This window comes from Lipophrys pholis, assembly GCF_963383615.2.
Source record: "Lipophrys pholis genome assembly, chromosome: 17".
Taxonomy (NCBI): Eukaryota; Metazoa; Chordata; class Actinopteri; order Blenniiformes; family Blenniidae; genus Lipophrys; species Lipophrys pholis.
Genome location: NC_137643.1, coordinates 13,769,187 through 13,795,661, shown reverse-complemented (window position 1 = coordinate 13,795,661; position 26,475 = coordinate 13,769,187). Strand labels below are relative to the sequence as shown.

The window sequence follows — 26,475 nt, the reverse complement described above, 5'->3', positions numbered from 1 at the left end:
TGTGTTTTGGAGATGCCCCCTGGATCTCGTCTGGACTTAACCCCGATCTAAACCATCGTCCAATCTCTCCGTGATCAACAGTCCTCTCAGTTACACTCATATGCTGATTATCCAATGTCTGGGCAAACACAGACAGGACGACCAGCGTACATGTAAATTGATTCGCATTAGAAAGGAGAAAGAAAATATGATTTTTTTTTTCCCCTGGGTTTTATTCGGAATCATGTGGGCTATGCAGTCTGTACCTGCTCTAAACTCCTTTATTGGCCTCTCTTTGGTATAATTTCATTGTATATGCCACATCGGAATGATCTTTGCTGGAGAGTTTGATAATATTCCAGCGGCGTGAGCAGCAACGGTCTTTGTTTTTAACACTGGATCCACAGTCGCAGCAGTGCACTTTTGTGCCCCCTTCCCACCTACTTGCCATCAGCAGGGCCCTGCTCTTAAGAACTACCCGCTTAGTTAATAAAACAATTAGGCTTGCCTTTGAAACAATGACAGCTGATTTTGTTTGCCGCTGACTTGAACTGTATGTTCACTTTTATTCCTTTTCCACTTCATTTTGTTCCCCCGCAGCCCCTTTTCAACACACATTTCTATAACTGCACCTATGCCATCGTTGGAGTGTGCAGTATGTCTTTTTATTGAAAGCAGGTATTAATCTGGGCCTTTTGTATTCACTGCTTTGCCTCCTGAAGCCCATTCAGAACGTTTCATACCTGGTAATATAAGCTCAGCTTTATAGAGTATATATATTGAATTTAAAAATGGTGAATTCTCCCTAGTGTATTTAAATGAGCAGTAACTTTGTCTATTCTACTTCCCTTCGTTTGTTCTATACAGTTTCTCTGGATACAAGCTTGGACAAATACATTGCGCCCACGAGCAAAACTGATGACAAACAAATACATCTGCATTTCAACAGTAACATTATTAATTAGAGAAACCAGGAAAATGTAATCATTGCTTACCCCCTCCTCCTCTTCACCACACTCCCCCTCTCTGGAATTAAAATAGGTTTAATAGATGGATGCTCGGGGACCGCTCATTAGCACTGACCCCTCCTGTAATTATCAGATCCATTTGTGAAATTCATAATGGTCTTATGGCAACTGAACCAGGGCCTAAATAAAGGCTAGACTGCGTGGTCCAGTTCTGCACTGCAGGATCCTCGGGGGGGGGGGGGGGGGGACGACTCTCAATGAGTTCACACTATGTTTACTCTTTTTGTTGTTGATCGTGTGTGCGGACATTTGTGCTACTGTGCAGAATCAGGAGATCCACGTATTCAACAACACTAAGAAATGGGAGGACATCAGGAAGTGAACTTCAACTTTTAAGTTAAGATAAAGTTGAGCATATATTTCAAACCTTTGCCATTTTCACCATCGTCATACATTCCGTTTATATTGAATTCAATTGTCTTTCCTTCCTCACAATACCTGTCTGCTTGTTTAAAATGGCACACTAAAATGTGATGCTTTGTGTGTGTGTGTGTGTGTGTGTGTGTGTGTGTGTGTGTGTGTGTGTGTGTGTGTGTGTGTGTGTGTGTGTGTGTGTGTGTGTGTGTGTGTGTGTGTGTGTGTGTGTGTGTGTGTGTGTGTGTGTGTGTGTGTGTGTGTGTGTGTGTGTGTGTGTGTGTGTGTGTCTCTCTCTCTCCGGCTCTCTCCTTTTTTTTAGTGTAGACTTGGACCTCTCTGTACCAGCTGCCAGCTCAGGCCGGGAACACACACTGAGCTTTTTAAAATGTTTTATTTTTTTGCTGTCACACTCGATGAGTTTATGACATTGCATATGGAAAAACAGACTACTGGATAAAAGGCTGCTCATATTACGTGTTGCGCAGATTGATAGGTTGTCTCAGTGTGCTGGTTTGCCACTGTGTGGCTGTAATTACAATTGAGTCTGTAGTTTAATGCAGTGTTAAAATAACTTGTTTCTTTATTCACTATTTTCATTTCATTGGTGTAATTTTGGTTCGAGTCTTCATTATGCCTAATCGAATATCAAAGACTTGACGATCGCATGTGTAGCTTGTGAAATATTTATACAGGGAACATTAAACGCGATCACCACAGTAAGGAATGAGCTCAGATAACAGGCTGTATCTGTCTTTTTACAGTTCTACTTCTCCTCTTTCTGTCCGTCCTTCTCTCCTCCAGCCTAATCTCCTTTCAGGAGTTTGTGGCGTTCGAGTCAGTGCTGTGCGCCCCAGACTCCCTCTTCATGGTCGCCTTCCTGCTGTTTGATAAGGCAGGAAATGGAGTGACCACTTTTGGTAAGTAGCTCTGCCTGTAATTCACAGCTTCAGAGTGGATTCTGCACGTATAGCTTCTCATCGAAATGTTTGCATGCAAGGAGTGACTACTGTAGGTGTTTGTGAAAATGAAAATTATTGTAATGCACGTTTTGAAATAATGCTATTGTGGTCATTATGCCTTGTGTTTTGCTCTTCCTGAAAACATGGTGTTTTTTTTTTTACAATTAGATCCACTGTTACTGAGTGTTTTAATCATATTTCTGTCGAGAATATAATTTAACCTTCTGTCTTCTTTCTAAATCTTTCTGTTGACACACATTCTCTCGTCCTAAAACGACACTAAAATAACTCCATGTGGAGAATGTTTAAATTAGCTACTCTGAAGTAACACTCACTGCTTTTTTTTTTTTTTTTAAATTGATTTTCTTTTCAATAGTTTCTGAACTTGAACCAAAAGCAATCAGGTGCATTCTAAACAGAAGAGACAATTTGTCAAATGGTTCGTACCTAATATAATCAGTTTAACTGAAATTAAAGTTCGCTGAACGCGGCATCGATCGCCGTGCTATTGACAGTTAACAAAGACTTATTGAGGCAGAACACTGGAAAGTTCCCCTATCAAAGTTTTTTCCTAAAGTCCTGTTTTATTCATGCACAGGCCAGACCTAAGCTCATCTCACCTGTCGCCGGTGGTTTCCACAAACAAAAACACTGCGGTGTAGTGTCTTATCTGCCATGATGAGATGAGGTTTGGAGGTGCAGAGGAGTTGGTGGTAGCTAAAGGATGCTGATGACGACGGAGGTAGGGGTGGGCGGCCATGTGTGTGCATGATTGGCACCATTACCCTGAAGCCTGGAAGCTCTGAGGTGAAAGAGGGAAGACATTTGTACCCGTTGCTCATTTCACATTTGCCTAATTGATTTAAACAAGTCTAATGCCAGCCTTCTGTAGGTGTACGAGGCGTTGGCGCATTAGGCTTGATTTGAAATGCGCTGCACACATCCCGCTCGCAAACATGGAAGAGTTAGTGAATTTCATTTTAATTGTTGCTGTCGACAGGGTGCAAGATCATTGCGGGTGATTATATATGCACATATGTAAATTTTCATATTTAAAAGGATCAATTAGAGTGACGTTGTCTTGGTGGCAATTAAAAGGTCTCCTGTTTTTCTGCGTCTCCCAAAGGTTAATGAATAACCCAAAGCCTGTGAGTTATGAGATCTGCGTACAAGTGGAAAATTGCCTGAAAAACATAACACACATCAGGCAATGCGCAAACACTGACGGCAGTGTCTGCCACTTGCATCGGGCTAGCATTTCACCCAAAGCAAATAACTTATGACTGAGATTATGGAGTTGTCAAAGTTACTTTATTGTGATGCATAACAGAATTCTCTCTATTTCGCCGGCACTTGTTTTTTTTAAAAATTACTTTTCCAGCCATTTGATTAAACGGCCTCACCAGGGCACAACAATTAAGAAAACCCCTTCTTTATTACCTATTAAAGACACGGCTCATGTTGCACTAAAAGCCTTATTTGTTTTCTCGTGTAATAAATGTCTTTACTCTGATTTCTTTTTGTTTCATTTTTCTGTAAAGCCATTTTTATTTGATAATAACCTGAGCAGTTTCTGTTGAGTACAGGCGGCACGCGGCTCTGCATTTCTAGCACGTAAAAAATAAATGCATAATTTGGTGGAATGTGGAGTTAATAAAAATTGTAACATGGCATATGAAATGCAATGTTGTAGCTCCGCCAGGAAGACAAAAAAGAGAAAAAAGCTCAAAGAGGACTGAGTGTTGACAGGTCTATAAAAGCTGATAATATAAACGCCACACTCTGGAGCGGCCTCTCCTTTAAAGAATTAAAGACTGTATATTTATTGCCTCATTAAAGTGTAAAAAAGAAAAAAAGAAACAACACACAAGCTGTCTTCCTTCAGAAGGTAAGATGGAGCCGAGGTAAATATCACCTTTCTCCCGCTCTATTTCCCTCCCTGTCTGCAAAAAAAGAAAAGTTTCTTTCCTCCCTTCCCTTCTCCACTCCTCCAGCACAGCCTGTTTGGTAATAAGAAACAGGTCGCTCTATTGGTTTGTTTTTGTTTCTTTAGTAAGGCTGTAATTTAGGACTCATGTTCAGTGTCTCTCTACTCCACTGGCTGTAGAGGCTTAGAGGGTTCAGGCAGAGGAACATAAGTGAGAAGAAAAGGCTTTTCCTTCTCAATACTGAGCCTACGCAGCTCCAACACGTTCTGCCATGTGTCATTCAGGAGTGATTTAGAGAAAGTTAAGTCTCAATCAGGACAGAATTGTGTTCTGGAGATTGATGTCGACGTTTTCTCATGTTTTTGTTTCTTCGCAAAATCAAATAATTCCTAATGTTAACCACAAGACAGGAAACACATGCGATTTGTTGAGGCTTGACTCACAAGTCTTTGTGCCAGCACGCTCTAGGTCTTAATTAGAACTACAGGCTGAAGCAAGAACAAATGTTTAATAATGGTTTGTTTTGAAAACAGCAGTGTAAAGAAGTGGAACATCTTTACAGAGGCTTTTATTATAGGTGAAGGACTCATCCACGGTTAACGTACCGGGGCTCGTCTTCATTCTGATTTCTAAGGATTTGGAGAAAAATGGTTTTATTGCAGCTTCATTCCTTTCAGATTTTTTATTTAAATAGTCAATGTTTCACACACAAGGACACAAATATTGGGACGTGACGTCAAACGGAGTGGGTTTACTCAACGTCTGTCAATTTGGTTCTAAGAACTTTCATTTGCTCGAGGGCTTGAATCCTACGGCAAACCTGGACATTTGTCAGATGGTCGTCTACTACTTTGCCATTATTTTGAAGATTGCTGCTTCAGTATTACACGTCTTTGTAATAGTCTCTAGTAGTTTTAGTGGGAGTTCGTTTATCCATCTTTGCTGGTTTAAAAGATTAGACTTTGAATCACCACTATCAGTCAAAACACACCAAGAAAAAAAAAAACTTGACGAATGCAGAACAGTTGCTTCATACTTATTCATAATATGCAAATTTTCAATACGATATTATTTCATATGGAGCAGAAAAAAGTAAAAACTTGTGTGTCTTGACCATAAACTATATTCCACTCTTGGTGAAAGTAATTCCACAACCCTGATCTTATGGGATTGATTACTAATACTTTGCTACGTTTAAAACATAAAGAATAAAAGTTGCTCATCTGTTAGCTTGTATAATTACTCCTTAGTACAACCATCAATACTTCTTCTAAAGAGCTTCATTCGATGCATGTTAGTAGGGCGCTGTAGCCAATCCCAGCAATCCCAATAGCTTCCCAGGGACAATACTTATCGTGATTATTTAACATCAAATGCATGTTTTTGGACTGTGTGAGCCAATTGTAGAAATTGTAGAAATATAAGCAGCGAGAACTGCAAAATCCTCAATGGGGAGGGATTCTATCCACTCCATCACTATGCCTATAGTTAATCCACAGATGACAATATTCCGATGAGATATATCATACGTGTGTTTTATTACTTGACTGATGATTTTATGCAACAATTGAAAGTAAATATCCTCTTCATTGAGCATCTTGTTATTTCTTCTCCTCTGCAGAGGATGTGAAGCAGGTCTTTAGCCAGACCACCATCCACCAGCACATCCCCTTCAACTGGGACTGCGAGTTCATTCGCCTGCACTTCGGCTCACAGAGGGACAAGCAGCTCAACTATGGCGAGTTCACCCAGTTTCTCCTGGTAGGTTCTTATGTTGATCGTCTGCTTTTTTTAATTTTTAATTTTTTTTTGTTTCTCGTGCCAAGCTGATGTGAAAACACATGCTTTGTGCCGTCTTCTCTCTTTCTGTCGTCGACTCTTTTCAGAGGTCTTTCTTCTCTTTATTTTCCCTCAGATATCTACTGTTGATAAATCTGCATCGAGCAGTTTACAAACCTGCACGCTTTGCCATGTCGTCACATTTTGCTTATAGGCCGTGCACAGAAACCGGTCGTCATGTTAGTATTTTAGATGCATGTCAAAGCCGTATAGGACTAATTCCTTCACACAATCACACGTGTTTTTGCTGTTCCTCTCCCTCCCGAGCGCACCCCTCCTTATTGTCCGTATTAGTCATTAATGAAAGACTGGGGTTATGTATGCTGGAGGTTTTCCGCATTTGTTTTCCATTAGCTGACGTACATCGAGCCTTACTCCCCTCTACCTTTTCTTTTAGCAGGTAGAGACACATTTCTGCCTCCATAAATAGTTGGAATATTCCTAATGTATTTGTGGTGTGCGAGCCATTTTCCAATATGATGTCTAGACTTAAATCAGGCCTAAACAGGGAGAGGTGGTGGAGCGGGTGAGAGAGCCGCGCCAAGTTTGCATCCACGCTCACCATGTATCTGAATGAGCTTTTTATATTACACTTAACTTAGACCAGATGGCTTACGCACAGTGGGCAGCCGCTCATGGATATTGGGACATTGTTGTATGTGCGTATAGGTGTCTCCGCACATACGCCGCTCCAAGTGTGGAGCTTGCGTCGTGCTCATTTCCTTTCATGTGTGAGCAGTAGCATGCGAGCTTTGTGTGTTTATGTCAGTGTTTGTGTATTTGTGGATATTTTGTTTTTGCCTGTGTGTGCAGGGGTGCAGCTGTGTGGCGTTGTGGCCAGTAGTTGCTGTACTTTGCATTGACAACATGCCCGTTTCTCTCCCAGTCAGTCGCTCAGTGGTTTCCAGCTCCTCACAGCAGCGGGCTACCAGCCAGCCGCACTCATTGCTCAAGTATGAAATGCACATTTCCTGCTCATGCTGTCTGTATTTGATCATTCTGTTCAGAACGTTTGATAAATACCTCAAAGAATGACTGAAATAAAGGGGATTTAAGTAATTACTGTGTAAGTAACGTTGATGGGGGTTGGCCGATATTAATAAAGTTTTGTAACAAATATTTCAACACGGCGCTTATGTGAAATTGCTAAAAATTATGTCATTTTTTTTCCCAATTTAAACAAAGTTTACATAGGTTTGCTAGTTCTACTAAATATATCTTATTGCCCTATTTATGCAGGGTGTTAAAAGTTGCACCAGTGACTCAATGACCACTTTGCAAAAAAGAAACATTAAGTGGATTTAAATTATTATTATTTTTTTATCATTGCAAGATTTCCCAGTGTTGCAATATTTGTCAATTAGTTCATCTTAAACAAACACTGTCCCTATAAAACTCCTCTGGTTTGTGAAAACCAAGCAGCACATCACTAGAGCGACAATATCTTTAGAACCTAACACCCTGCCTTCCCCTCAAAAGGTTCCCATCCTTTATTTTCTCCACTTCCTGCCATACATGCATGTGTTTATTGTGTTTTTCTGCCATTGTAACCACGCCACTGCCAGATGCTCACAAGATGGGATTATCGGGGAAAACGTTTGCGCCGCATATTTCTCACAAGGGCTCTCTCTGGCCAATTACTGTCTTGATGGAAGCCAGAGATTCTCACCAATTACATGCATTTTTCCCGTCTCACGCGTGGACGCTGGCCAAAGCTCGGCTCGCACTGTCAGCGCAGTGTTGTCTCTGGCAGTGGTATTACCGATGTCCAGAGAAGTGGCACATAGTGGCACATAGTAACTCGTATTATAAATTCTGGCAAATAAAGGGCTTGAATTACGTGGAGGGGACACAACACATGTCCCACTTCTTCCCTAAGCACTCAAAAAAAAAGTGAATTGTTGGCATTGCTCGCATTTTAAAAGCCCCAATTATATGTTTGACTCTACCAAGAATCAGTGGGCAGCCCTTAACATCACTGGCACACATGTAAATGGACAGTTTTGCTTGTGTTTCTCCTTGTAATAACTTTAGCCTGGTGCTGATGAGAAGCAGGGGTCGGAAAAAAGGGATGCAATCTTGCTGCGGCAAAATCTATTGTTTTAGCTTTGAAGAGGAGAGGGAATGGATTCATACCCATTGAGAAAAAGCAAACAAAAGAAACCCGAAGTGGCGTGTCATGTGTTTTTATTCTCGTCCAAGGACAATTAAAGTGACTGCGAATGCCTCGGTGTTCTCTTGCTGGCCCTCTTAAGCCCCCAGCTTTATGTCTCCTGCCTCCTGCGCGCCACTCAAATAAAAACCATGTTCCCGAAGCACTCATTCAGTTGCAACAGGTTAGGATTTCAGGAGGCTGAAACTGTAAACTTCTCCAATGCCTGCGCCACGGTTGTTTTGTTGCAGTGTGTGGTTGGCGTGTGGCTTTTCAGGCTGCTGACTTCTCCATAGAACTGGGATCTAATGTTTTTCTTCATTTACAGATGGACACCGACACGCAAATGAAGGCTCCCACCGTAAAGATATGCACAATGTCATGCACACGCTGCGAAGTCGCTTCCTCACTTCATTGTCTTGTTTAGATTTTAGATATTCCTCTCCCCTTTCCACTCACCAAAGTGTTTTGACCTACTCACAACCAACTGCAGAAGTGAGTCACGATACCGAGGATGCTGACACCAAAATATCTCACCTTATTTACTTTGGAAGTGTTTACATGTGTCCCTCTCTTCATTTCCTTGGTTTCCACTCACTCATACACTCTCCACGGCTCCTGCTGTGTTCATAGGTGATACTGACACATGGCTGCTACATTTGCTGTTTTTTTTGCAAATCTGGCTCTTTTGTTGCAATGTCTATTCTTACTCCCCTCCGGTCTCCACTCAGCTTTGTGTAAATGTCACTCTTCCCCAGTCGTTTCTCTTGGGCGCCTTGAATTTAGAGTTCGATCAGTTATGCTGTCAGAGAAATATCACTCAAATTCAACACAACAATAAGTCATAGTCTCATAGGGTTTTGTGTTGTGGTAATACCACTTTTTTAGAGTTCCATTTACAACAATAACATCTGAATCAATCAATTGAATAGTGCCATACATGTTCGGGATTTAATCAGTGTTCCAGCAGTGTGTTTTGTCCCACATGTGTGGCTTGGGAAAAAAAGCCTATTCTTCTTGAACAAATTGATTATCTTTTATTTTGAACTTGTTTGTTGTGCTCAAACTCCTCGGCAGTACTTACTTTAAGAAAACATTGTCTCTAACAGGATTGTGCACCACATTCTCCACTCGATCTATCATTTCTATGCCTTAGGATGTTTATCAGCTTGTATATGTAATAAATACACGTGATTTTTCAGCCCTATTGTCCGTATTACATCTATACATCTCTGATAATCTATCATATTTGAATCAACCGACCAGCTGTGTATGCGCTTGAAAAATAGAGTCATTGTTGGATACATTCAATATCAGCAGACAATGAAGTTGCTTGTAAGTAAGTATACTTTATTGATCCCTTTTGGGGAGTTCTCTACATTTAACCCATTCTATTCATACTTAACCCGAACTGCACATGTACCCAAAGGTTTACAGCTTACAGACTTTCAGATTAACATAAACACAAAGGACAAAACAATACATCTTCATGTTTTTGAAGCTAATAACAGGCATTTATGTTTTGTAATTCCAAAATTTAAACATACTTGCTTAAATATATACTTAATTTAATTTTGTGCTTTTTGTTTGTTTGTTTGTTTTGTTTGACTTATTTTTCTAACTTAAAAAGAGTGAGGAGCCGAAGCGGTGAGTTCTATCTGGCAGTATTTTCATGGTGATGCTGTGTTGATTTTTGTTGTCCTGTGTTGTCTTCGTCCTTTGCCATTTATGTGTCTCCTTGCTGACACGCTTAGGAAGCTCCGACAGCAGCGGTTTGTTTACAGCATCTCTCTGTAGACTTGTGGTTGCAGGTACCGATAATGGCTGCTAATTTCAAAGGCCTTGTGGGATCTGTCCCCACCGCAACCTGCTGTCGTCCCAGTGGACCTTTCGTGTGTGTGTGTGTGTGTGTGTGTGTGTGTGTGTGTGTGTGTGTGTGTGTGTGTGTGTGTGTGTGTGTGTGTGTGTGTGTGTGTGTGTGTGTGTGTGTGTGTGTGTGTGTGTGTGTGTGTGTGTGTGTGTGTGTGTGTGTGTGTGTGTGTGTGTGTGTGTGTGTTGGTTGGTTGGTTGCACGAAGAGAGACAAAGTGAGCAGTTGGGTGATTACCTGGCCTGCCCGCGCGTGCATGGCCACATGTTATATGTGTGTGTGTTTTCGTTTGTTTCTCCCTCGAGCGAGTTTAATGTGGATTTGGGGAGAGTGTGAAAAGCCCAAGCGGCGCCACACAGTAGGCAAGCTGCTGCCGAAGCCTGACTGAACACTGGTTCCCCTGTAACTGAGAGAGTGGGGGGGGGGGGGGGTTGTCACGGCACTGTGGGGGCCCATCAAAGCACATACTATATTTTTATGCCTGTGTGTTTATGTGTGTGGATTTCTAATTTATAAAGGCAACGCAACGAGGTGTATGGTTCACATATGTGTATAATAATGTCCTTTTATTACGTGATCTAACACCTAGGCTACCCTTCTTTCTTTTTTGCCTCTCCGCTCCACAGGAGATGCAGCTGGAACATGCACGACAAGCTTTCATCCAGCGGGACCAAGCCCACAGTGGCTCCATCTCCGCGCTGGACTTCAGGGACATCATGGTTACAATTCGGCCTCACATGCTCACACCCTTTGTAGAGGAATGCCTTGTTGCGGTGGGTTTGGGTGTTTTTTTATTTTTTTTTTGTTTGGCTCCGTGGTTTTTCTATCTATTTATTAAACTGCCGAGCCAAAGTGTGCGTGGTTAAAAGAGTGAAGCAGTAGTTTTGCTGTCACCCAGCAGCCATGGCACTAGATCATAATATGGCATGTCAGAAATGGTTTGCTGTGTGTCAGATGGACCGAGATGATAAGTTAAAGTAAACTGTTACACCTTAGTTCCAATTTTATGTTAATTTGGATTTATATCTCTACAATATTTACTTTTTACAATCTTGTTATACGTATAGCAAACCAGTGTATATTGAACAAACCAATGAAAATGTGGACTATAAGATCATCCACGCACATTAATTTCAGAAAGAATTTTGCATCAGGAATATCAAACAAATGTGGATTCTGAATTCAGCTAACAAGCCTAGCAGTCTTTTATTAAAGTGTTTTCCATTAAAGAGGTTAAGTCACTATATTTCTCATCTTTTATCCTTACCGTTTTTTCTCACACTCCCACAACAAAACAGCGGATTTCTCTTTTCCTCATTCTTTTTTCCCTGTACCTTTTCTGTTACCGCCCATCTGTCCTCTCGCCTCTTCCTTCCTTTTAATTTTTTTCCTCTCCATCTCTCTCTCAACTGCTGCTCTTTCTCTCCCTCCCTCCCCCATGTCTCTGTCTCTCTCCCAACGTGTCATTAAATCTAACCTCTCTGGCAGTGTCAAAGCCAAGCAGGCCAGCTGAATGGGAAGATAGAGACAGAGATAGATGGAGACTGGAGCTTTACAGTCCATCATCTCTGTGCGTCTGGTCATGTGTGCGCATGTGTGTCTAGGTGTGTGCTCCATTTGTTTTGAGCACTGAGATGTTGGTCTTTTTTGTGTGTCTCCTCTTGTCTTTATGTGTGTTAGTGTTTTTGTTGTGCGTGTGTGCGTCTTGTGTCTGTATCCATGTCTTGCCCCATTTCATAAACACCTTGTAAACTCTGTCATTTTCTCTGCTGTGTTTACCTCACCGACCAGACATCTTGGTGTGTGCTGTTGGTAAACTCTGTCACGCACACTCGTACACACACAAACACACACACACATGCACATGCACTCACACACAAACAAACATATATCTTTCCGAACCCTCATAAAGCACAGCGGACACATTAAAGACAGCATTGTGGCAGAGCACAAACAGTGAAACCTTTAATCCACTCACCAAACATGGTAAATGATCAGCGCCACATTCTTTTCACCAAAATATTGTTCTCCTCTTGCCGTCTGTAAAAGACTCTTGTCTTGGATATCGTGGGAAGATCCGTGTCTATAGGCTCACAGATATGAACAGATACAAAAGTGTAAAGTGTCTTTCTGTCAGGGCAGTTTCACCCAAACCAGAGCTTCCCTGTCTTGGCAGAAGCAGTGAGCTTCAAGCAGCAATTCTCACCGTGTCTGTAAAGCAAACAGTGCCATCTAGTGAAAGGACGCTCAAATTTTCTATTGGCTCTAGCCTGAAGGCACGACTAATGCTCTGACCTAAACAATCTAAGACAGGCAGTGGCGTTCATGAAATATACTTTCAGAAAATTTTGTTTTTTAATAAAAACAATTTAGAGCTGCCTCTGTATAACAGTTTGAGACCCATTGGATAAAGATGGGATCATGGTTTACATAAAAGACTTTGTAGGCTGTCTGGAATGCCATTGAGAGCCCAGCATCTATTTTTAAGTCCTTACCTTTTTTCTACTTTCTGTTTTTTTTCTTTACTGTTTCCTCCACCTCATAAAGAAAGTTAATTAAACTCCCTGTGAGTGAGCACCGTGTGATGGAAAAAAGTAGTGGTTGAAAGAACTTTATTTCTCCCTATAGAGAGATGGTTTGAGAGGAGGATTGCTGATTAACTGGAGTTCGTCAGAAGTTCCTCCTGACCTGTTATTTATGTATGTAGGTTTCTCTGTTGCCCTGTTGAATGATCCCTTTTCCCACTTTGCCAGGTTGCAGGGGGCAGCACATCTCATCAGGTCAGTTTCTCTTACTTCAATGGCTTCAACTCACTGCTGAACAACATGGAGCTGATAAGAAAGATCTACAGCACGCTGGCTGGCCACCGTCGGGGTGTAGAAGTCACCAAAGGTAATTAGGGCCAAAAACACCTACTGTACAAACTCCTTCACAGAGGCATATAGATCATGAGAGTCAAAACCTAGTTGCTCATTGCAGAAAAACAGTATACATGCAACATCATATAAAAAAATGTAGGCACCAAAAGTCATACGATCCTGGATTACAAGCAGCGATGTTGCATGTTGATAACACAAATGGAACTTGTTTTTGTTGGGTTTTTTCCTACTTCCCAGTAGCGTTCAAATGGACACGCTGGATCAGACCCAGCTCGCTGCATTCCCCTAAATCCCTGATCGAGCTGATGTTGTCTATTGCACATCCTGGCATTGATTAGTGGAGTTTAGTTCACAGTTTTTGAACAAGGGGTTTGATTCCTCTAAAAAGAAACTATAAATATAGTATTTCTTATGTAGATACAACATATCTATCTATCTATCTATCTATCTATCTATCTATCTATCTATCTATCTATCTATCTATCTATCTATCTATCTATCTATCTATCTATCTATCTATCTATCTATCTATCTATCTATCTATCTATCTATAAAACCAACAGCCTTTGTTTTCCTGAGGACATCATTTTATATCTCTCTGTGTCCCTGCTTTAAATCCTTATCTTCCTCACTTTCTTGCCCCACTTGCCGCCTCTCATTCTTTTCCTCAACACTTGGCAGGCAGCCCAGATGGCTCTCTCGCATTTTTTTATTTTTTTTTTCCATTAGTCATCTCTTGGTTTCTGACTCCCATCTCCTCTACAGGTTATCTTTAAAAAACTATTGTAACCCCTGTTCACATGGCTCGGGGCCTTACGATGCTATCTGAAAACTTATAAGGGGATCATACACAATCTTGAGCCCAAGAACTCCTACAATCCTCCAGGTTGCTTCCACCATGGGCAACTGAACTCTGGGCTTGGCTCGACCCGCGGTGGCCTGTATCCTTACAGACCTCCACAACACCACCACCAGTGACTTCCCAGTCTATCACTCACTAAGTTGTGTGTGTGTGTGTGTGTGTGTGTGTGTGTGTGTGTGTGTGTGTGTGTGCGTGTGTGCGCGCGCGCAATGTGCAACAGACTGCTCTGTAGCATTTCAAACATGTATGCAAATACACTGACACAGCCAAGCATGCACAGATGTGAAATAATGTTGATTGATTCCTTATGCGCAACAAGGCCACTGTTTTGCCTTGGAGACACAATTACAGTTCTTAACGCCTACACAAAGCTGAGCGCTTGAGTGTACGAGCGCCCGTGTGTGTGCATGCACAGAAGACCTTTGTACAATATGCCTGTTACTAAGCCAGCAGGCTGGCACCACATGGCAGACCATGACTGCTTATGTTTATTGAACAGGTTCAGATCGTGTGTGGTGAAGTGCGCTGTATACACATTAATAGACATGGCATCTTTGTTAGATACTCTCAAAACCAACGAGCAAAGCCAGTTTATGGCCGTTGCAAAGGATTGTGTGAAAATATAAACACAGTGATTAGATATTTAACAACTGACTGACCACTGGAGTTATTCGAATGTTAGATGGTAATAATGCATTTTTGTGAGACACTATAACATAGTGATTATGTCACTTTACACAGAAACAGGTAATAGCAAATTGCTTATTTCAGGGTTAGTAATGGACAGATTATCACCATTGTGACCAATGTCTCCCCTGGCGGGTCTGTGTGGCCTTCTTCTTCCATACTGGTGGGGACCTGAAACATTGCACCCTAATATTTGGGAATAAATTGAAAGGCCTCATCTGAGAAAGAAATGAACTGATTTTTAGGGGAAGACATATCTTAAGACCAGTGAAGTAGTACAGCTGTGTTTAGAGTTCTGTAAGTGAATGCGAGTAAATATAAAGTCCTTACAAGTTATAGAAACATAACATGTTTGCTGGCTGTGTTTGTATGTTTATGTGGGAGTTTGCTCTCTTGTGTAAGTTTGCTGTCTCACATGCTTGTGAGCATTACCTGCATGTACCCACGGACGTGTGTGTATGTGAGTGAGAGTGAAAGAGAGCATGCCTCAGGGGTAAGCTGAGCCTCGGCGGGGTGAATGGCTCCAGTGTAGGACGACTTTGTCGCAACCCCTGCCTGCTGCTCTTTGAATAAAGCAGGTCAAACAATGCTGACTCCTCCACTGTAAGCCAACCTACAGTCAACCTGTTCATTTTTCACTCAACAATGGACGAGGTCTTAAGTTACTACATGCTAAAGCTGTCTCAAAGACCTCTTTAAATCCATAACGCTCCATGGCCATATTTTATTCTGTTTTTGTAACATTGTCATTTTTTTACTTGTAAGGAAAAACCAAGCCACAGAGTGACAGATGTTGAAGAGCAAATCTAGCATAAAATCGGTCCTGAAGAAATGTATTCCATTATTGACAACAATACCACTTATATATTAGATTTTCTTATTTCTCAGTGGATATGGCTTTTTGTAGTGGCTGCTCTCAGAAAACGTTGAGCTTTGGTCGCTCCTTGTCTCTTAATTCCTGTACACTTACCAAGCAAATTCTCACCTGAAATAGGCTGTTTCATGCTCTGTTTAATTGATCTCAATGGAACTCTGAGTTACAGCCAATCAGTTGAGCTTATCTGGTTTGGTGGCAACGCAATTTCAATATGGTTTGCCTATTTATTTTTGTGTTTTTTGCCAGCACATCCAAATAAATTTTAAGCCAAAAAAAGGTTCCATTTTATCTTCCACTGCAGTTATTGACTCAAGAGCCCATAGTTGGAAATATCTCTGGAGTTGCTTACAAGTGAAGCCTTATTTGAACATGAGCTGGACAGGTAGATTGTTGTCCTGTCTGCTGTGATGGGGATGTAATCCTGCTCTCTCAAGGTGAAAACTGAACTGGGCCTCAAAGCAGGGCTCTCCATTCACCTGTCAATTTACATTCCACAACTCTCCCCCATGATCACGAGCTTTGAGTTGGCATCTCAGAAATTCGGGAGCAGCTTCCAAGGAAGACACAGTCTCTTTGCTTTGACGTGAGCCTGTTGACGGGGATTCAGGAAAATAGTCCTGATGGTCATTGTGAAACACCCAAGATCACAATTAGAAAAAAAACATTTTATGTGGCATGAGGGACATGTTGTGCTCCTTCAGGTTTTCAAGCCGAGGAGACAAAGCTCTCGGCTGGGGAAATAATGGCCGACTTTGCTGCCACTGTGACCGGAGCACAGATATGCAGTGGCGTATAAACAGATGAGTCTCTTAGAGGTTTTCACTCTGTTAAAAAGGTTAAAGATGCAAAGATGTGGTTTTCGTCGTTTAAGCAAAGAACTTGAAGCAACTTGCTTTCTTTGCAGAGGAGTTCATCATAGCGGCTCAGCGGTTTGGCCAGGTGACGCCCATGGAGGTTGACATCCTGTTTCTACTGGCGGACCTGTCGGAGCCTCGTGGGTAAGACAGTCATGTGATTACTGGTAATGGCATCACAGTCATCTGGTTACAGATTGGACACTTTCTTTTGCCTTTATACATCATTGTTTTGCAATGACAGCCCATCTTCATGAGGTGTTTACAGAACATGGCTATCACATCATTCATCAAGTCATTTGCTTCGCTCATCGGACTAGGGGAACCCTCTCAGTTCAAACTTGTGAGCTCAATCGACCTAAATATGCCTGCGTGATAGTACCTATAGCTAATTTTAACTCTACAAACTGAAAGCAGTGGACTGTCACAGTGCAGTGCTTGTAGAGCTGCTGGGGATCAATAGCCTTACTCAAAGACCCAAGCGGCTAATCTTTCGGTAGTGGGATTTGAACCGAGGAACTTCTGAACACAAGCCCGCTTCTCGAAACCTCTAGACCACATATTATTGCATAATATCCAAATATTATGGAATCCTTATTAAAATATATTCTTAACACCCTCTGTAAGAAGTATGTATAGTAAGAAGTATGATACATGAGTGAACAATGGTAACAGCGACAACAATGAGATAATAGGAATAGCGGCTGTGGTGGAACAGTATGAAATAACAGTAAATGACAACTGAATCCATGCGTTTGAATCAGTCAGAGTTGTGTAGTGAAACACAATTACAAGCTTCCCACTAAAAGTGCAACTTTTGCAATCGATCAAATGAATCAGATGTGCATCAAGTGCCAGAGAATCACCCCAAAACTCCCATTTATCTATTAAAAAAAGGGGCAATTCCAGCACTTGTAATCCCTGGCACAAAACAAACTGTATATGTCTCACATTCCTCCACTTCCTTTGCGTCTGCCTCGCAGTCCAACCAGTGTGTTCATAATTTCTAACCCCAGCATGAGACACCACCTGATTATTATTTCTGGGCAATGGGATACTTTAATAGCTCTCTCCACTCCCCTTGATTGGAGATGTGAGAGATAATAGCCCCAATATTCAGAGGAAGGGTGGGGTGTGTGTGGGGGGCTGAATTTGGCATTCCCTGTCCTGCAAGCCTGGGAATTGTGGGACCGTCAAAAAGGTGCAATGGAAAGACATCCAAAGATTAAATGACTTTGTTGTACTTGGATGAAGTCATTGAGGAATAAAGTTTTCAGTTACTTTGTATTGGTTGTCTTCAGTCATGCCAAGCACAGGTCTGGATTTGCGAACGCCGCAATGTTTTCACATGGAACGATGGCAGAGTATCTATAAACTTGAAGTAACTGTAGACTTACAGCCTCAGCATGCAAAGGTCACACACTTGGTGATTCATGGATGAAATATTATAATCCCCTGAGAGTTATTTGAAACTTCTCACTCTCTCCTGTCTCTTTCTCTTCCCCAGACGTGTTGGTTTAGTGGACATTGAGAAAATTGCACCGCTGGAGGAAGGCGCCCTGCCCTACAACTTGGCCGAGGTCCAGAGACAGGTACAGAGTATGAAACCGTGTTGATGTGTGAGGTTTCCTCTTCCATCTTGGCAGCCCTTTTCCTTCTCCGTGCATTTTCTCGGGCTAAATGGCACTGCATTAATGAAGATTTATGATTAATGATAAAGATATCCTGTGATTGCATGCGATTAATCATCCAAATTTGTTTTGTTTCCAGTATTTGTCTTGAATCTCACGGTAAATACACAGAGACAATGATTTAGAGACGTTCTGAATTAAAATGGGAAAACAAACTAAACGGACCAACCCATTTGAGCTGGTTTAAAGTGGAAAGTTTTCTCAGTCAGTACTCATCAGCCCTTCTCATTTTCCTGAGTTCACCCCAAGGTTCAGACCAAGTTTTGCTGAAGTAACTTCCCATCATAGACTTTTGTGAGAGAAAACACTACCAGGCCTCTGAAATGCGGTCATTAAAAAAAAACAAAAAAACAACTTACACACAAAACTCATAAATCTGTGGAAATAAAGACAAGGAGAGCCATCCTCAAAACCTAATGAAAGTAAAACATGCTTCAAGTTGCAAATAATAGCTAGCTAACAAGAGCAATTTGTAACAAAGGAAAGTAAGAAAGATGAACGGCCAGCCAGACAGATGAGCAGAGAACTTTTTTTTTTTTTTTAACTCAGACAGTTTGTTCCGAGTTGTATTGCATGGTGGGTTCCAGTGTTACAGTGAACGCTTGGCCTGGCCATGTTGGAGCAGACTGGGGCCAAAGGGGAGAAAGCAAAGGGGCCCAGCAATACACAGACGCCAGTCCCACCACAATGAGCCACTTTAGGCCCTTGTGGTTTGAGCTTTGGGGCTGTCCGCCAGCTAACTTGAGCTCTCTCTCCTCATCTGTTGCTACTACTCTCCATCTACACTTCATTTTTTTCAGTCTACCTCTCTCTCTCTCGCTCTCTCTCTCTCTCTCTTTATATTTTCTGTTAACTCCTTCCCTCCATCTCCCTGAAATGTTCTGACAGTACTGCTACGTTTAATCGGTCCTCAGGCAGGCGAGTGTGGAGGATGGAGTTGAAAAGAGTTGTGTGGGGTGAGTGGGGGTTTGCGCTGACAGGTGGACCTGTTCTTGTAACTCCCATCCCCCCTTTCACCCACCCATCCACACACACACACTGGAAACTTCCTCCTCTCACCTTTCAGGGTCTTAGAGGCCAGGTCCTGGGAGACCAAACAAGGCAACAGGTACATTGTGAAGGGCAGGTGACTGGCTTCAATCTGCTGTTTTCTGAGTCAATATACTTTGATTTCATGTTTAGGTTTAAATAATATCCAGAGCGGTATGAAGTAGATTTAACAAGCACAGATGACTTTCTCTGCTATTGATTGTAGTCCAGAACAGAAACTACAACAAACATTTTCCAGCTCAGATTAAGAATTTTGAATAAAGTCAATTTGGGTGCTTTCATGCATTTTAGTGGTGATCAGGATTCACGCTCTGGTACAAATACCATCTGCACAAACTGGTGGAGCATCGGGTTTCCATGACTACTAAACATGTCGACTTAGCTACTTGTTCCCCAAGTTTTTGTGCGGCTCATTGAACCACAGACATTTTTCATTGAGACAATATTGGATGTTTCTACATTCTGCACCGTTTTTTGGTGGCTTTTCTGTGGATATGTTCCACACAGTGATTGAAGCCTCTTTCTATGAGGCTTTGACTGAACACATTCGCGTTATTGTCCCTGTGAGTGGTTGATAGTTGTTTATGAAGGCATCAGCACACAAAATGATGATGCGGTAAATCTCTGTGGCTCCAGGTATGGCCGTGGTGCTCGGCATTTTCCCTCACCATGTTTGATCATCTGCGATTTGCTCCGTTAGGAAAGCCGTAGTACACAGCTCATCAGACTTTCAGGTGCCTTTTTAGCTCAAACCTTGTGAGTACACAAAGCCCTTCCTGGTGCAGTTGCTATCACGCCACAGCGCACTTCTTCAGGCCAATCTTGGTGCATTTGTTTTAGATTGAATTACGCTACGATTGTCAAGTACACATTTACCCTACTACACTGTGTACGTTCCCAAAACTCAACCGGGTCCACTTAAAAATGACAATGTTAGATTAAATGGTTGAGTTTTCTTCTCTTGATACAATTGCTCACAACTTCAGAACAAATCTTGTGTTCTAGTTCTGAATTCAAAACTCTTGGGTGAATCCATATATATATATATATATACACACACACACACATTGAATTCAAGGTAATTGAAACACGTTTTTTGGACAGAGGAAACTGGAGTAGCAAAACAAACCTGGGGAGAACATGCAAACTCAGACAGGAGAGTCAATCTCCTTACTGGAATCACAGATACATGGCATGGAGTAATTTCACAGAAAGCAATGAATAATGAAAGCCTTGGTTTGTCCACTGCCAACTCTCTCTATATACTCTCTGTGTAACTGTCCAAGTTTACTGTCTTCCACTCATGTACTAATATTTATATTGTCTCTTTTCCTGTCTGTGCGAGCAGCAATTGGGCAGTGACGGCTCCCGCCCTGTCCTTGTCCAGGTGGCAGAGTCGCTCTACAGATTCACTCTTGGCTCAGTGGCAGGGGGTAAGAGTCACACCCCATTGGCTCCCTGCATACCTTCACCCCTCCAACCCACCCACTCGCCTACCTGCTCGCCTGCCTACCTGCCCCCTCCAGCCCTGTGCTGTCCTCATAAGAATATGGTGAGAGAGAGGACAATGGCCCCTCTATTGCCTTTCCCTGTCCTTAGAAGAACAACAGTCACTCCTGTTTTTGAAGAAAGAAGTGTTCAATCTCTTTCTTGTTCTCGCTCAATCTCTCTCCCTCTATCTCCCTCTATCTCCCTCCCCTGTCCTGTCCCATGCCTCTGTGCGTGCCCTGGGAAACCTCTGTTGTGTGTTCCTTTGTACCTGTGTGAGTGATCAGAAGATAGATGATGAGGGTGGGGGTGACAGGTGACGGGTGGGGCTGAGGCCTTGTATTTGGCTCCAGACACCCCACGGTTTTTCTCCTTCTCCTTCCTTCCTTGATTCCTCCCTTCTCCTCCTCCCTCTATCCTGAGAGAGACAGCTTAATAAGGAGGTGTGGGTCTGCCATCCCTTCTTCTTTTTCATCCCCTCTCTAATTAAGTCGGTCGCCTCGGGTCGGTTCTTTTTGTTTGTGTCCGCATGACAGGTCCACGACACTGCGACTCAAAACACATATACATCTTTTTTTTTTTTAACATTATCTCACAGATTCCCTTCATCCTCTTACTTCTCTGCTTACTTTCCCCGAAGGGTTTCTTAATCTAAATTACCTTAACAATATTTCTCATCTATGCATGTATTTAAATTCTTTTCTGTACCTAAAACACATTAAAAGTGATGTGAATTAAATTTGTTGTCTTCATGAAGCACAGAAACAGCTCTGTTTGCTCTTATATTGTCACAAATAAATATAAACTGATGTTAGCCACATGTTAATGAGTTTTATTTTTCGTTTAGCATAATCACAATTTCCTAACAGCTTCATGAAACTGTTTGGCTTCATGTAAGGCAAACGTTTCAATTTTATGTCATGTCATCTTGATTTATGGCCTTTTTAGCTCCCAAATTGCTTTCAAGAAATGTTTTGAAACGGTTTGAATACATTTTTGATAGTAACAAGATTGATCATTTCCTAAAATGATGTTCATTTCTTTTCAGTAATGAAATAATGATAATAATAACATGCAACTGGAATGGCTACAGTGCAAGATGCAATGACTTTCTGTGGCGAGCAGCTGACTGTAACTCAGTCATCGATTTGACTGCTGAACTCGTACTTGTAAGGGTCAAATTGGTCCACGATCTGATCTCAAGATTTCTCGCAGGTCCATCGCTTACTACTAACTAAGTGATACGTCACTCTCCACCGCAAAGCTCAAATATCCAACTGTAACAACGAGACAAAAATATCAACTCTGAGCTGTGTTTTGTTCTGTCTGGTTTTTGACAAAATTGTTTGTGCCTTCCAAGTTCATTGTTAAATTTTTCACTTGTCCATTCCTTTTAAGAACAACTGTACAAGGTGTTCTTTTGCAAGGTTTAGTGTCTCCTTTACGCTGAATATTTCAGTGAATATTCTGTCTACTGTGGTTCTGAATTGGGGAACTAACTGTTTAAGTCCCTACCAATAGTACAATATTCTCAAAGAGGAACGTGCTTATCTGTGCATATAACGTTGACATTGAAATGAGCAAAACCCATCACCATAACCTGTGACTTGTATTGAAATAAATGTCTTTGTTCGGTGTAGCTGTGGGTGCCACGGCAGTGTACCCCATCGATCTGGTGAAGACTCGGATGCAGAACCAGAGAACCAGTGGCTCCCTGGTTGAAGAGCTCATGTACAAGAACAGCTTTGACTGCTTTAAGAAGGTGGTACGTTACGAGAGCTTCTTCGGCCTTTACAGAGGTCAGTATGCATCAAAGAAAGACATCCAGTGGTTGTTATTCATTGTTGGAAGCTCTCCACAAATAGCTGTGTATTATGGTTCCACACTATGTAATTGCTGATATTTTTTATAAGGATTCCTCGCAGCATTTTTTCTTTATGAAAATAGAACGATAGTGACTGTTATGTGGCCCACACTGGATTGGATGTCAGTTAACAGTTCACTACAGTGCATCCATCACCAGCACTTCTGAATGTTGTTTCTCAGCTTGTAGGAAGCATTCCATTTTGGATTTGTAACATCCAACATATACTGAAATGAACTCAATCGATTCACAGATTTGTATTTGCAAACAGCTTTTAGGGGGTAAAAACAACAACTTACAAACAGTCAAATGCATCAAACATGTTTTTTGGAAAAAGAAGCTGAGATGAGAAGGAACTACAAAAAAAAGAAAAGAATGAAGTGGTTGGGACAATAAAAGAGAAGGGAAGCGAGAGGAGAAGAAAAGTGTAGGGTGGGCAGGAGGGCGGTGTGGGTTCACCTCTCTGTTGACCTGTCTTCTTTGAAGTGATTACTGGCTGGCTGGGGACTTTGAGAGCAGGACAATGAACGTCACACGCAAAGCCACATACCTTCAGGCCTGTGTCACGATGTAGTGATGTCGCACGTCTAGACCTACACACTCATACAAACACATCATAGACACTGAGCAGACGCACAGGTATGAAGGCATGCAGGGGACTACTTGGGCATGCAGGTACATACATACCAGGGCAAGACATCAGTAATGACTACCTGCCTTGTCCTCAGAAACTGCAGTTAGTGTGTCTGTGTGGGTATTGTTGGGGTCAGATTAAAGAAAGAACTGAAAAGAGGTCCCCTGGAACAATGGCGGGGCCTTTTCAAAATCCCATGATTTTGATTGACAGAACTGGGCTCCCAAGAGGAACCTTGAATGCTTGAGTTTCTGTGGGAAACACAAAGGCTATCAAAAGTGAAGTGGCTTCACAGACGCAGAGACAGACAGCTCCGGCTCCAGGTAGATCGCCAGACAGGTAACCTGGCTGCCAAACTATAGTTATGTAATATAAGTTTAGAGTGCTTTCAACGAGTTGGCTGTGGGAAGAACGTGGACTTAAATCACAACATCTTGTATGAGGTCCAAAAACATCCTTTTTCCATGTTCCAAATTGAATATAGGATAGCTGTGACTACACACACACACACACACACTGCTCAATCATTATTATTCATTATTATTTGTTACTAGGGAGAAATCATTGTGGGTGTGCTTCTTGCCTTGGAACTGGGTAGGGGGCCAAGTTTCATTGTGCTCCGTTGTGATTATTTTTGTTTATTTTTGTCCAAGTCTGGGTAGTAATTGAGGTCTGCGTAAAGTTTTGGTTGGTTTGTTTTATACTCTGCCCTTTTTCCTATTCTGGGAAGCCGTTTCGCTCCCTAGATCCTCTCTTTGCCCCTTGTTCCTCTCGCTCTCGTGTCGCTACTCTGATGTCCCCACACTCCACATCAATAGATTTCATTAGCGTCTGGGGGATCCTGCATGGTCGGACGCATGCAGCGGGAAGCCACACTTGATGTGGAGTGTTTGGAAGTGGTGTATGTATATACGTGTGTGTGTGTGTGTGTGTGTGTGTGTGTGCGTGCGTGTGCACGTGTGTGTGCGTGCGTGTGTGTGTGTGAGGGAGAGAGAGTAGGGGGTACCACAACGCAGTTTTTTTCTAATCATCTCGTCGTTTCCTAATGATAGGTCTGGTACCACAGCTACTGGGTGTGGCGCCCGAGAAAGCCATAAAGCTCACAGTAAGTCACTGTTGGAAAGCATGCAGACACATGCACGCACATTCACACAGACACACATCTACAAAGCTTTTTCTTCACTTAAATCTTGTAAATGGAGGTACGATCATGTGACAGTGCACACAATGCATAAATAGACAACCTGTTAAATACGTGTACATAATGTGTTTAGCTTCCATGTACAATCCTGGTTCAGAAAATCAGCCATGATGCATTGATTTGCAATTTTAATGAACACATTTTCTTTTCATGAAAACAAAAACAACAAAACTTTAACAACGTATCAGTGGTTGATGAAAGACATTGTAGCTTTTCAGTAGAAATATCCTCTCATTTTTAGTTTGATTACTTTTGATTACTTCTCAAAAAAGTTGGGACAGGAGCAAGTAATGGCTGAAAAAGTGAGTGGAACAAAAAAAAAAAAAAGTGCTGGGACAAATCAGTAATATAACGAGAGCAATTTAGAGAGGCAGAGTCTTTGAAGTCGTAATTGAAGGAGGTTCCCCAAAGTTTCTCAATTTAAAATACGCTTTGAAGATTCCATCACTTATGGAGAATGCCATCATTCAAAGGTGGATAAAGCATATAGAGGATGCATGGATGAGCTGATGTATGAATGTTTTAGCGAAGCTAAAGGAATTTCTCCGCTGGTCTCTTCACTTTCCAGAAATGTTGAGACTTTTTACAAGAAGAGAGGGTTATCCAATAATAAAGATGGCACTGTCCCACAGTTACTTGTTTTTTTGTTTTTTTTAGATGTTTTTTGGCTTTCCAATTCTAACTTTGCTAATACATTTTCTGAAGTTGCAAGACATCTTATTTTCAATATCTGTATGTTGTTTGAATGCCTTAGTTAACCACCATAGTCTGATGGAGCATTACAGTTACTTTTATTGATGTGCAGTTCAATCTTGGTCTGAAATCCTCACTTCATGTCTCCAGGTGAACGACTTTGTGCGAGGAAAGACTCGACAGAAGGATGGCACGGTCCCTCTGCCCGCTGAGATCCTGGCTGGTGGATGTGTAAGTTTGAACTTTAGATGGTTCGTTCTTCCTGTTTCACAGCGAGACTTTGACTTCTAAGCAAATGACCTGGAGAGTAAGGTCAGGAGTTGCCGTTCAAATGTTCAAAATGCAGTGAATTGTATAACTGTTGCATCATGTTAATAACAATATCATGTCATGTTTATGTGGATGTTGCATCAATAATGACCTTCACTTCCGCCACCGGTTATAAAAAGAGAATTGTATTGTTAGGATGGAAATAAAATGACATTGTAAGACATATAGTATCAACATAATGACACCCCATATCATTATGATGTTGGTCTCTTTATGTGAGAGTTTATGGATGATTACTACGACAGTACTGAATGTTATCTCATCATATCTTATTGTTTATTATTAATCCCATCAGCAGAATGAACGTCTTGTTTAAAACTCTCACACGCTGATCTCTTCCATGTTAACATCTGATGTTTTTGCATGTGAAATCTCTGCCTCCTCGACCTTCTTTTCTCATCTCGGCTCTTCGGAGTGCTCTGCGTTGAAGTGATGCTGCTCAGTACACAAACAATGTGTACAGTATGAAGGCAGCTTATATCTCTTAACGGTGTTGACCTGTTCTCTTGAGTGCTGCCCCTTTGACTGTTTGGACAGACAGACGTGGACTTGTTTGGAGTCCAGCCGAAGTTGTTTGTTGATGGAACTTGTAGAGATCGCACATGAAAGAGCAAGCACGCACATACTGTACCTTCTCGTGAGAGTGTGTGCACATACAACAAACTGGAGAGCATACAGGTGCATGCACATACGCACAAACGCTTTAAAGGAGGAGAGCAAGATTGACAGCAGCTGCTACCTGAGCCCCCCTGTCTGCAGCTCGTGAGTTACCTGCTCCCCTCCCATCATAGGTTTTGATCACTGGGCTGTCACAGTCGACCCCCAACACATGGAAACACGCACACACACACACACACACACACACACACACACACACACACGAACGCACGCACGCACGCGCTGCGAGTCCTCCGAGGCTGGCAGCCTTAGCCTGAGCAAATGAAAGAAGGTCTTTCACTCTACCTTCTTTTGATGCTGATCACTAAAGCAAAGTATTTCAGGATACACAAGTCATTATGGGTTTAGCTCCACTCAGGCACATTCAATTGACCTTATTAGTTCTGGGAATATGTTTCAGAAATGTAGTGGCACAGTGCATAGGCTGTGACTTAAATCTGGATTGTAAATTCAGTTTTGTCAAAGGGTGAAATGGAAAAAGCATAGCTGCGACAGAGAGGCAAATACACTCATAAAATGTTCTGCGCTGTCCCCGGTGTGAAAAACAGCGACAGCTTTTTTTTCCCCCTTTTTTTA

The 26,475-nt window shown here is 41.9% G+C and overlaps 1 protein-coding gene across 1 annotated transcript in view; it reads left to right on the top strand.

Annotated features, from left to right (window-relative positions):
- Positions 1-26,475, top strand: part of slc25a13 (solute carrier family 25 member 13) — a 46,685-nt gene that overhangs the window by 5,637 nt on the left and 14,573 nt on the right. The window contains exons 4-13 of the mRNA XM_080484397.1: positions 2,166-2,281; positions 5,873-6,012; positions 10,738-10,884; positions 12,865-13,003; positions 16,321-16,414; positions 17,778-17,862; positions 20,360-20,444; positions 22,140-22,298; positions 24,050-24,102; positions 25,042-25,122. Coding sequence (XP_080340523.1) covers positions 2,166-2,281; positions 5,873-6,012; positions 10,738-10,884; positions 12,865-13,003; positions 16,321-16,414; positions 17,778-17,862; positions 20,360-20,444; positions 22,140-22,298; positions 24,050-24,102; positions 25,042-25,122 — 1,099 coding nt within the window. The remainder of the gene's footprint in view (positions 1-2,165; positions 2,282-5,872; positions 6,013-10,737; positions 10,885-12,864; positions 13,004-16,320; positions 16,415-17,777; positions 17,863-20,359; positions 20,445-22,139; positions 22,299-24,049; positions 24,103-25,041; positions 25,123-26,475) is intronic.